A 12038-nucleotide genomic window follows, 5' to 3' on the forward strand; every position below is an offset into this window, starting at 1 on the left:
CAGAAGCTGTGACCACACAGCAAGAGTACTGGATCCTTAAAGATGTCACAGCACACAGGGCAGGTGCATTCTACCTCAGAAAGAGACATTTCGGATGCCATTATTTCCTTGTGTGCCTTTTGTTGTTGCTTCTCTTCTTCTTCCCTGTACAGTATGACTATGAACTCTCACAGCACCAACTTACTTTTACTTTCAAAGACTGTCTTGCTCGCTTATCTAGAGAGTATCTTAAATACTACAGATTGTCAATAACATGAGTAAGCATTAAGCAACCTATACAGTATAACCTCTCCTAGTTTTCCTTGCCTTGAATGAAACTTACTTCTGTCTGCAACAACATAACAAAAATAGACCGTGTCACTTTAGTCTGGAATGCCTTCTGAGGGCAGCATTACATTTCATTGGTTCCCCAGCCCCTCCAATCACTGAGAGCTGGAGGTGGGTTCAATCAGAGCAGACAAGGCGTGACGTTCAAGAAACCTGATTCCGCCAACTGACCCCCCCCCCCCCCCCCCCACGCGAGCTATGTTAGTGCACTGTGGTTGTGTACCGGAAGTTGAGAGCTCCACACACACACACGCGCGCACACGCACTCACGCACGCACACACATAGGATTTTACCAGAAGTGTCTTCTCTTTTCTTCCTCATAGCATAGAGGTACTGCACACCCACTTAAAGGGACATTTCACTTTCAAACATGTGTGGGGTCGTTTTAACGTCTACTCTGGCTTTTGTGTTTCACCCCAGACAGTTTTTAAGTTGCTTGATTCAGTATTTAGATATTCTAAGTCCTAACCCTATTTTATCAGACACGCCCCCTTCCTATATATAAACCCATAGGCGGAGGTTATGTTTTCAACCCTGTCTGTCTGTCTGTCTGTCTGTCTGTCTGTCTGTCTGTCTGTCTGTCTGTCTGTCTGTCTGTCTGTCTGTCTGTCTAGTGTGAGAGTAGAAGTCGGATCATAATTGACCTTTAATCCTCTGAAGTTGTCGTCGCTTTTCACATAAAGTAACGAGTAATGTGGCCATTAAAATGTCAGCAACTATAATGCGTTATCGAACTGGAAAAAAGTAACTAGTTACGTTACTAGTTACCGTTACAGTATCAGTCCCAACACTGATTATGAATGAACCGCTTCTTAAGCCCTATTACAAATATAGTGAAAATAGGAGATCTACAAGCTCACAAGACGTTGCACTGCGTTGATTGTAGATATGCTATGTTTGGCAAAAAGATCTGAAGACGGATTTGAAGACAGTAGATTGGCTAATATATTTTTGGCAAAAAGAGCCAACTCAGCTTCAGCTTACAAAGTCCAAGAGGGTTTAAGTGGTTAAAAAGTAAAATAGAATTTCTACATTTCTTTTTCTGATTTATGAAAAAATAAATCCTGCACACCGTCTTCACTTACAGCCAAACGGTTTTAATGGAAATACAACATTTCGGTCGCACTGACCTTCATCAGGTTTTCTGATTAATACAAACTGATTTACAATTGGCTTCATTTGATTCATCATGAAACTGCTCAATTTGTGAAATGTTACACCTTTAGTTCAGGGTTTCACTCAACAGGACAGTTATGTAAAAACAACAACATTCACCACGGATTGAGGAAAACAAGAAAAGCAGAATCATGTCAGAAAATGATAACCATATAACACAGAGTGGAAGACCACCAGACCTGGGTTCTCTCTAAACCTCGTAATATCCATTCATTCTGTGACATCATTTGTGTTTAATATACAATACCTATCAAACCACTGTGACATAAAGAATATTAAAACATAAAACCAGAAAGGATTATCAAAAATAATAAGAAACAATTAATAATGAATATAACAAAGTAAACAAATAACAGAGTAAAGAAAGTTATATGCACTGAAAATAGGGGGGGGGGAGCCTGCTGTGAAACCTTCTGAACTATTCCTTCTGCAATATTCATATTGTTTCCTTAGACAGAGAACATTATACAACTAGAAAAAGTGCTCCTCGGAGCACAGGTCTCCGCCAGGTTAGGTAGTATTGTGGCCTCCTGGTGGCGCTATAATAGGCCAATGTGAAAAGGGTGCCATTTCTTCTTGGGCCTTTCACGGCAATCGGACCGTGCATTCATGATTTGAGGCATTTTGTTCCAAAAATGTGTTTTGCTAAATTATACCTGCTGGTGGCGCTATAACAGGCCAATGTGAAAAGGGTGCCATTTCTTCCTCGGCCTAGTGGGAATGTGCGTGTGAAATTGCACGGAAAGCGCAAGCTGCGTTCATGATTTGAGGCATTTTGTTGAAAACGGACCAATCTTGCAAACTTTGGAAGCCAACCTTAGCCAATGAGGATGGAATATGGAAAATCGGACAAATACGTGTTGATCACATGACTATAGAGATACTGTGTACCGATTTGCATGACGTTTGGATAAAATCTGTAGGAGTAAATGGGTTTTGCACAAATCGGCCTCCTGGTGGCGCTATAACAGGCCCATGTGAAAAATTTGGGGCAGAGGTTCTGAATTGGCATCCAGGGAGTGTGTGTGCACAGTTTCGCAGCGACCGGGCCAATGGTGCCAGAGATTAGCTGGTGACAGACGGACACACGGACGGACACACGGACGGACGGACGGACGGACGGACAGGGGGTAAAACATACTCTCTCGCCATGCCTTTCGGCCTGGCGGAGACAATAATCCTTCAGTATCATACCAACTCATAGTACTGAGAAGAAAACCAAAATGGATTTAAAACTCAACCGGCAGGATCTTCACATTTTCCCTGAAGCATGGGAATACAGGCTCAGTGAAAGAGTGTGTGATGGTGTGCATGTGCGTTCTCCCTTCGAGGTCAAAAAAGGACAGCCCTCCTTGGTCGTAGTCCAACAGCACCATGATTTTGTTGAGGACGGGCGGTTTAGCTACCAGTTTCCAGTCGTCCTTGGGGGTTATTTCGTGGAGCCAGTCTGTACAGCTGTATTTGTAAATGCCCCACACGTCACCAGTTACGGTAATCACGCCGGCAGCCCAGTACCCGTCCACCTCCACCTCCCAGCTGTGTGTCCCAGAGGAAATGCATTCAGATCCACGGACAGACCAGCGGTCACCGTTCCCCCTCTCTGGGACGTCTGGGACCGGCTCGCCTCTGTTATTCCGTTTCACACTGGATAAATCCTCTGATATAGTCACATATGTGTAGGCCGTGTTTGGGTTTAGAATGACGGGACCTGCATTCAATCCGAGAAAGCATCTGTGTTATTTAAGATGTTGTATAGCACATTGGTTCTCAAAGTGGGGTCCTTTGGCTATTCAAAAATAGCAGATCTACAAGGTCATTGCTTACGGTATTGGATGATTCCCTTCATCTTGCTCCACACCTTGAATTGAACATTTCCCAGGTGTTTGGCCTCGTCGATCAAAGTTCCTGTTGGAATTTGTGGATCAGGCAACATGGCCTGGCTCTGGGCTCTGGAATGAATATTCACAGTTACTATTCTGCCCAGAACTGGAGAAGCTCTGAGTGCATAAAAAGGGAACAGAGACAAGCCTTACACTTACAGTACCTCGTAAAGGTTGTCTTGAAATTCTGTGAAGGAAAAAACAAGGTTACAAATGGAAAGTTCTTATTGGGCAATTTTGGATTCCAATCTCAGCTTAAGAATAAATATAAAACATTCATAAAACATAAAAGTGTTTTACAAGCATGAAAGGGGCATCTTCAGCTATCAGTTGCTCTTCTATGATTTTGAGGGTGTTTGAGATGGAAGAGATATCTGAGTTCAAATTGTCGATCTGGATCTGTATGCTGAGACTCTTCTGCCTCTCGTCCGTCCGCAGTGCATCCATCCTAGAGGCTTCCTCTGCTCGCAGGAACCGGTACATTTTCTGAAAGTCCTCTTTGATTGTCCTCTCTGTCTGCTGGGCCTGGAGCTGAAACCATTGAGACGAGGACCACGTCACCATGTGAAATAAACTATCCAATAGTTACATTATGTGATGTCTCCATTACATATTCATAAATATTCATTAACTATTCCTCAGACGTGCGCTTGCGCGGGAGTAACATAATTCAATAACGAGAATCGCGATACGGCTTGAAATTTCGATACACTGTATCGAACATCAATTTTGATTCATTTTCGATAGCTACGTATTAAATATCGACACCGATCCCATTGTTGGCAAAACTACATACAGAGTACTTGGACTGGAGGATGAAAGGTTAACCCCAAGGATACAAATGTAACTAGAAAAGTGCTCCTCGGTGTTCCAGGTCTCCACCAGGTAGGTAGGTTATTGTGGGCCAGCAATGTTCGGAATGCGCCAATCAGGATGGAATATGAAAAATCGGACGGATCCGTCTTGATCACTTGACTATGGACCAATTATTTGTTTACGAACATTGACACTGGACGCACAGGTGACTATTTCATGTAATCAATTCCCAACAGATCCCCAAACCTGTTTTTTTGGGGAGCACTGGTTTCAGTTCATTCAACCTCCTCCTGTGTGTTGGCTAGTGAGGCGCGCCCTAGCGAGACATATTATATATACTTCACGGTGTTGTGCACTGAGAATAGCTGACATACAAGCTCACAACCGCGTCGCGGATGTAACCGTTGTGAGCTTGGAGGTCTGCTATTCTCGGCCCGTTCTCTGCGCACACACATGTCTTAGAGTTCAGACGTTCCCACAAAAATTCAACAGTAAATGCTAGACTTAAGCTTAAGTTCAGATCCAGAGCAGCCTAACTGATGATGTTTTGCTAATCGACACAGTATTGGGTTACTGAGCTGTAGACTTCACTTCATTACTGTGACTTACCTTGATGTGCCTTGCGATTTTGTCACAATCACCTTTTACCTGTTCACATGTCGCCTCTTTGGTTCTTAAGTGCTTCTGTGTCGTTCTGAGTTTAGTCTGCAATGACCGATTGTAAACTTGCATTAATTGGATTTGTTGAAGATATAAACATGAAAAGGTCTATTTTCAAATAAACACCCCTCACCTTATGGTCCTGTGCAGCTTCACTGATGGGCTCACAGTTATGTGTCTTATGTTGTTTTGAATCCTTACAAACCACACAGATGGGCTGTTGATCATCCACACAGAAAAGCTTGAGTATTTCACTGTGAAGCCTGCAGAGATCCTCGCGTTCAGTGGAAGCTCTCTGACTTTTCTCTTGCCGCAAGTTGTCAGAGAGGTTTTTCAGTGCCAGATTACGGGGTGGTTGACGCATTACAAACACTTCCTTACAGACAGGACATGTCTTGGACGAGCTCTGTCTCCACCAGTCCTGAAGACAGTCTTTACAGAAGCTGTGACCACACAGCAAGACAACTGGATCCTTAAAGATGTCACAGCACACAGGATGTGCATTCTACCTCAGAAAAAGACAGACTGGATGCCATTTTGTGCTCGTGTGCCTTTTGTCGTTGGTTCTCTTCCTGCTCTGTCCCCTTCTTCCTGTATCTTGTACAGGAAGAACTTGTACTTCCTTGTACATACTGTACAACTATAACCAACTAACTCTCACTGCACCAAGTTACTTTCACTTTCAAAAACTCTCTTGCTTGCCTATCTAGAGCTTTTAACTTTATATTTCAGATCATCAATAGTATGAATAAGCAACCTGTATGGGCCTATCGGTATAATTTGTCCTTATTTTCCTTAAATTAATCTACTTATTAGAAAAGAGACCAGGCAGTCAGTCACTCAAGTCTGATGCAATCTGATTGCTAAGGGGTGTTAATACAAACTGCCACACACGCAGGCACGCACGCACGCACGCACGCACACACACACACACACACACACACACACACACACACACACACACACACACACACACACACACACACACACACACACACACACACACACACACACACACACACACACACACACAAACACACACAGTAAAAATAGCCTGATCTAAAATACTGTTTTCTTATATCTCTGCCAGGCCGGAAGGGCCGGAAACAGAGGTTATGTTTTCTACCCTCTGTATGTCTGTCTACTGTGTCCTGACGGCTGCAACCCCTGACTAGGTAACACAGCCTGGGGCCTGTTCCTCAAAAGGTGAATTAAAAAAGCCTGGCCTTAAGTCAAATCCAGGCTTGACAAAGTCGGGTCCGTATAGCCTGGTTTATTCGGTTCCTGGAACGCCAAGCCAGGCTGAAAAGGAGCGACTTTGTCGAGCTAGACCTTGTCAAGCCAGGCTGTGTCGAGCCAGGATAATGAAGCCAGGCTTCACGTATTTCTATAAAAGACCATGAAAGTCGATAGCAGAATCCTTGAACTTGACCAATCACGGAGTCCAAAACCAGAGAGGCGTTCTTCTCTGTGGCTGAACAGCAGCACTGCAGCAGCTCATGAAATCATACAAGGAAGTAAAATGTATTTAAGCAAGAAAGGAAACGCGACCGCAATAAATAGATCCAGGGAGAAAGCGTGGCAAAGTATTGCAAGCACAGAGAGATTTGGGTTGTGTAGTTACCTTGCCATCATGATGTAACTCCAAAGGTGGACAAGAAATAAAAAATAATTTCTCCATTGACTAGAAATTGATAATTTAAAATATGCTCCTTATTGACTTACAAAGAGGCTCCTTTAAACCTGTAACTAATAATTTACATATATATTTCAATATATTTATATATATGTATATATATATATATATATATATATATATGTATATATGTATATGTATGTGTTAGACATTTTTTATAATATTTTAAAAAATTGGTAATATATTATCAAACATCTAACAACAATATGAACTATAGTGTTAACAGAGTGACAATGACATATCACATGAGTCATTGTGAAACAATTATGATTCATGGTCACACACTATTTCAGTAATATAATTACATTGATTATATCTTATTGTATTGATTTCATTTTATTTGAATGCAGGGTCATTCAAATGAGTCCATATACAAACACATGTGTTGAATTAACTGTGGAAAAACTTGAAGAACAAAGACACTGGATTAAGTAAGCTTGGCTGTTAGCCTGCTCCTGACCAGGCTAACTTCACAGCTAAATTGCCATGGTAACTAAGCTAGGCTTGCTTCAATTCTCTTTTGTGGAATCGGATAAGGCTAAACTTAGCCAGGGTGAACTGGCTAAACTAATCTTCAAGATAATTCACCTTTTGAGGAACCGACTCAGCTCTAATCCTGGCTAAATTAAGCCAGGATAGGTGATAAAGCCAGGCTTTAGCTCTAATTCACCTTTTGAGGAACAGGCCCCTGGAGGAGTGTGCACCTTTCTAGTTTGTTTAATTATTTTAAATTTTGCTGTACTTTTCAACTGGCACCCAACGACGGCCACAGTCTCCACTTTGCATTAGGAAGTTTTATAAATTGTAAACTGGAGAGGATTTAGAAGAGGTTTTTCATTTTTAAGAAGACATTTTTTTATTTTTAAGAAGACGTTTTTAGAATCGGCCTCAGACCTAAATAGCTTAAATGCTGACGTGGTGTGGGAGATAAGAGAGTGCTTTATAAACCGAAGGTTCTTGGCTTAAAGCCAAGGATGGGTATTTTTTTTTCCAAGGTTGTACCTGGCTGTAATCTTTTACTGAAGAGCACGCAAGACAACTGACCAGGTTTGAGCCATGGTGGTACAGTCAGTGGTAAGATGCATCCAGCGCTGTCCCTCCATGCAGAACTTGTAAAGCTAAGACTGTAGAAGTGGTTGAATCAAATCTACCTTATGCAAGATTGTCACTCTGCATGTATACCCCATTCTGTATCTAAATGCTAGTAATTAGTTGTCACACATGTCTTGTATGCTTCTGTGGTAAGTTAGGGTTTTGTAAACCAAAAATTCTTAGTTCAAAAACCAAGTTTGTACCTGTCTCTAATCTTTCACACTGAAGAGCACACAAGACAACAGCTGAAGTATGAACCATGGTGGTATAGTGGTAAGATACAGAACTTGAAAAATAGAGACCGCAGAAGTATTTGGTTCAAATCCATATTTTTTTTGATTGTCACTCTGCGTGTAAACTCCACTCTGTATCTAGTTGCTAAGTAATTAGTTGTCTCAAAAGTCATGCACACTTCTGTGGTGTGGCAAATTTTGTACCTGGCTCTAATATTTCACTGAAGAGCAGTTTGTATGCTCAATTTGTATGCTTGTTTCTTCCAGAACCTGGCAACTCGTGTTGCCAGATTCTGGAAACAAGCAACCAGTGTTAAATCGTTCGCCATTAACGGCAGCCTCGCAGATAGTTTCAACGCATGTTTGACTATCATGAGACTCTACAATGAATACTAGTAGAGAAAAAAACAACTTTGCGTCGGTTATAATAGACGAATTTCCCTTACCCACGCGCTCCCATTATGACAACGGAGGGGGTTTAAAAAATTACGACAGGGGAATATATGGAAAAAAAGAACGCCACTTTTCACGTCGGTAGGTGAGTAACGAGACATCAAAGATAACACTTAATTTGTCCGGAATTCTCCTTTAAGTATTACAATCTAAACTACGTCTTCTGTGGCTGTGTGGCTCAACAGATGAATCAGGGGTTTGTAATTTGGAGTTGTGGGGTTCAAAACCACTAAAGAACAATTTTCACTCTCCATCTAAATTCTAAAAGGTTAGTTATGTATTACATTCTCACACACAGCTTCGATTTTAGTGTGGCTCAACAGCTGAATCAGGGGTTTACAAAACAAAGGTCTGGGGATCAAAACCCCTCAAGAACAATTTTCACTCTCCATCTATATTCTAAAGAGTTGGTTATGTATTACATTCTCAATTGCATCTTCTATGCCAGCGTGGCTCAACGGATACATCAGGGGTTAAATAAATACGAAAATGCTTTACCTAATATGTACATTTCTTAAGCTCCTCCCTCTGGGGGTGGGCTTCCTCCAAGCTCCTCCCTCTCCCACCTGAGCTATAAGAGAGCGTGAGGAAGGCGGCGTGCTGCTTCCTTGCTCCTCGCCTTAAAAAGTCAAAAAATTAAGATTCACCATGACCAAGGTTCAAACCCCCAACCTTCTGATTGCAGAGCCTCTCCTTTACTCATGCACCACCAGGCCATTCATACTAATAGAACATTCGAGGAGACGAAGGTCAAAAGATGAAGATCCACAGTGAACACCTCTCCCCCTGACACTGACAGAATGACTGAATCTACCAGCAGGGTTCATTATGACAACATGACTGAGATTCAGGTTATTGTTTAAAACCATCTGTTGGAATCTTTTTGCTCTACACCCAGAATTACTCTTTCATTGAGAGCAAACAGAGGGATGTTTAGTAGGCTAATGTCATTAAAATATATTTCCATTGTAGTCATATCTTAATAATTTCTTAGTTTGAGATGACCAAAAGTAGGCTATAGCAGTTGTAATCAACCAAGACTACATACAAAGTTTTGTTTAATCCGTCACTTTGGATTGTTACATTAAAATAATTGGTGGCCATAAGCTTTCTCAAACAGTGGTATTATGACCACAGCTTCTATTTGATTAGCTGAATTAAGTTGAGAATTAAATTGAGAATACCACTGAACACTCATAGTGTGCAGCATGTCAAATCAATGATCAATTACAGGCAGAGCCCCATTTTTGTGAACTGCATTCTGCTTTTCTTTTGAGCAATTTCAATTAATTGGGGATAACAAATTAAGTAAATTGAATCCAACAACTTCAATTGCATGCATTTATTGCAACAAACATCAAATAAATACAAAAACAAGTGAACAATTTAGTCTAACGACAAAGTATCATTAATTTTTCAACAGTACTGTCATATAATGTAGTTACTTAACTACAGTATTGTACGACTTAATTTTTATGACTCCGTATGACTTTTATATACTATTCCCATGTCAATCCTTTTTGCATCAACTCCTCCAAGGAACAGGCCATGATGTAGTTGGCAGGATTTTACTGAAGAAAAGGTGAAATTGAAAATAGAACATTTGACAATAAGCATGCATGACATTAATAATCATAACAACATTAAATACTCTGTTACAACTAAAAGTCCGGAATTCAGAATTTACTTGAGTAAAAGTACAAAAGTATTGGTATCAAAATGTAACAAAGTACCAAAAGTAGAAAGTACAAATTATGCAGAATGTCCCATTTCACAAGTTTTCAAATTCAAATTCATGTATAAAATATTTTGAAAATAGCAGATCTACAAGCTCACAATGCAAGGCATTGTGAGCTTGGACATCTGCTCTTTTCAAATGGCAGAAATGTATATAGAGCTGTAGTGGGTAATGTATGTTTTGTAATAATAATCAAAGTGGAGTAAAAATATAATATTTGCCTCTGAGATGTAGAGGAGTAGTAAAAGTACAGAAAATTGGAAATACTCCAGTAAAGTAAAAAATACTGTAAAAGTGTACAGTGCTTGTGTAAATATACTTAGTTACATTACACTACTGCTTAAGTGTGTAGTACTGCCACATATGTTTAAAATATGATTTATTTTTATTATGGCATTTAAAAGAATACGCCTATGAATTAAAGTAGTCCTCAAATAACGCCATCCTTAAGGGTAAGGTCCTATCTTTTGTGATGTTTATGTTTTGATTTTGTTATTGTTTGGGGGGGTTTAATGTTTACGTTTATGCTTTGATGTAATCCAGTGGTTTTCAACCTTTTTGGTGCCAAGGACCCCTAAATTGATATACATTCGGCCGTGGACCCCCATCTGAAAATGTTTTGTTCCAGGGACCCCCAGAAGCAAAGATTTGAGTTAAAAATGTTCACTTAAAAAAAAATCTATATATATTCAAAGATATACACAGATTTTAAAGATTTTTCTAAAATAGCAGATCTACAAGCTCATATTGCGGCACTCGGTGCCGTGCTATGAGCTTGTATATCTGCTATTTTTGAATAGCCAAAGCTAAGTGGTTAAAATGGTTGTGACGCTATGTTAACTAATTTCGCTGGGGACCCCCTGGTATCCTCCCAAGGACCACTGGTTGAGAACCACTGATGTAATTTGATTGATTGATTGATTATTGACGGGTCCGTGAATGAATGACGCAGCATAAAGTGTGCGGAAGTTGCCGGCCCTTCAGGGTGGAAAAAACACGTGAGAGAGACAAACCTACAGGGAGTCCACTCCACGGGAGACCTGCTCCACTATGATTATTTATTAATCTGTTTCTCTAAAGCTATCGGTGGAAAATAGCAAAGGCCACATTAACTGTTAATCTATTATAATCACCGTTTAAAGGGAAGACGCTCAGGACACTCTTCTGACTGGTGAGACCGTTTATATTATTTATAGCCTATATATCCAGCGTGGATATACTTTGGTTTTCTATGTGTGAGATCATCCATTCCTTTGGATTTAGCCTATAGTTCACATGACTTTCAACTAGGCGATACTATCGGTTGCGAGGTGTATTGCACTCTGATACATTACAAAAACAAAAAAAAAGTAATAGAGAATGGCCGCCGATCGGATTAAAATGCTTTTTATTAAACAATACGGAAGATATGGTATTACACCGGTTGCGGCTCAACTTGTTACATCCGTGGCTTAGGGGTCAGCACTTTATATTTGAAATCTGAACGTTTATGTAGATGTAAGAGTTGTAAATGTAAAAAAATCGCAAACCAGGAACAGGTGCTTCCATGTCATGGTATGACAGTCATGTTTAGGGCTACTTTAGATTATACTTTCGTTTCTGGAGTGGATTAATTACAATTTATTTTGGATTTCTTTTGGATTAACTTTTTTCTTGCTGATTTGGGAGCGTTTGGGTGGGAGACACGTACGGAACTATACAGAACAATATAGGAGCGTGCGCAAGACGCGGACTTTACCGTCGGCCGCTTCATGATCTGTGTTTTTCAGTGGTGGAAAAAGTAGCCTACTCACATTTTTTACTTAAGTAAAAGTATCAATACTGCAATGTAGAAGTGCTCTGTTACAGGTCTCTGTAAGCTTGTAGATCTGCTATTTTCAAATAGCCTAGGTATACAATAGGGCTAAAGTGGTTAATGTATGTTTTATAATGTAATAATTTATATCTGCAAAGTAGCCTAACTAGT

General features: G+C 40.4%; 2 protein-coding genes across 3 annotated transcripts in view; both read right to left on the reverse strand.

The window, feature by feature from the left end:
• The window catches only part of LOC308078129 (zinc-binding protein A33-like), a 15141-nt gene extending 14780 nt beyond the window's left edge, over positions 1–361 (reverse strand). The window contains exon 1 of the mRNA XM_080419232.1: positions 274–361. The gene's annotated coding sequence lies outside the window, so the exon portion shown is untranslated. The remainder of the gene's footprint in view (positions 1–273) is intronic.
• Positions 1–5400, reverse strand: part of LOC308078133 (E3 ubiquitin-protein ligase TRIM35-like) — a 10583-nt gene extending 5183 nt beyond the window's left edge. The window contains exons 1-6 of one of the 2 annotated variants that reach the window (XM_080419245.1): positions 4994–5400; positions 4810–4905; positions 3685–3915; positions 3549–3571; positions 3329–3453; positions 2284–3212 (exon numbers count right to left, since the gene is read on the reverse strand). In XM_080419245.1, coding sequence (XP_080275371.1) covers positions 2734–3212; positions 3329–3453; positions 3549–3571; positions 3685–3915; positions 4810–4905; positions 4994–5224 — 1185 coding nt within the window. In that variant the 5' untranslated portion in view covers positions 5225–5400 and the 3' untranslated portion in view covers positions 2284–2733. Of the gene's footprint in view, positions 1–2283; positions 3213–3328; positions 3454–3548; positions 3572–3684; positions 3916–4809; positions 4906–4993 lie in introns of those variants that run through there. The other variant, XM_080419246.1, reaches the window with a different exon arrangement.
• Positions 5401–12038: the final 6638 nt, after the last annotated feature.

Source organism: Gymnoscopelus braueri, assembly GCF_963280865.1.
Source record: "Gymnoscopelus braueri genome assembly, chromosome: 22".
Taxonomy (NCBI): domain Eukaryota; kingdom Metazoa; phylum Chordata; class Actinopteri; order Myctophiformes; family Myctophidae; genus Gymnoscopelus; species Gymnoscopelus braueri.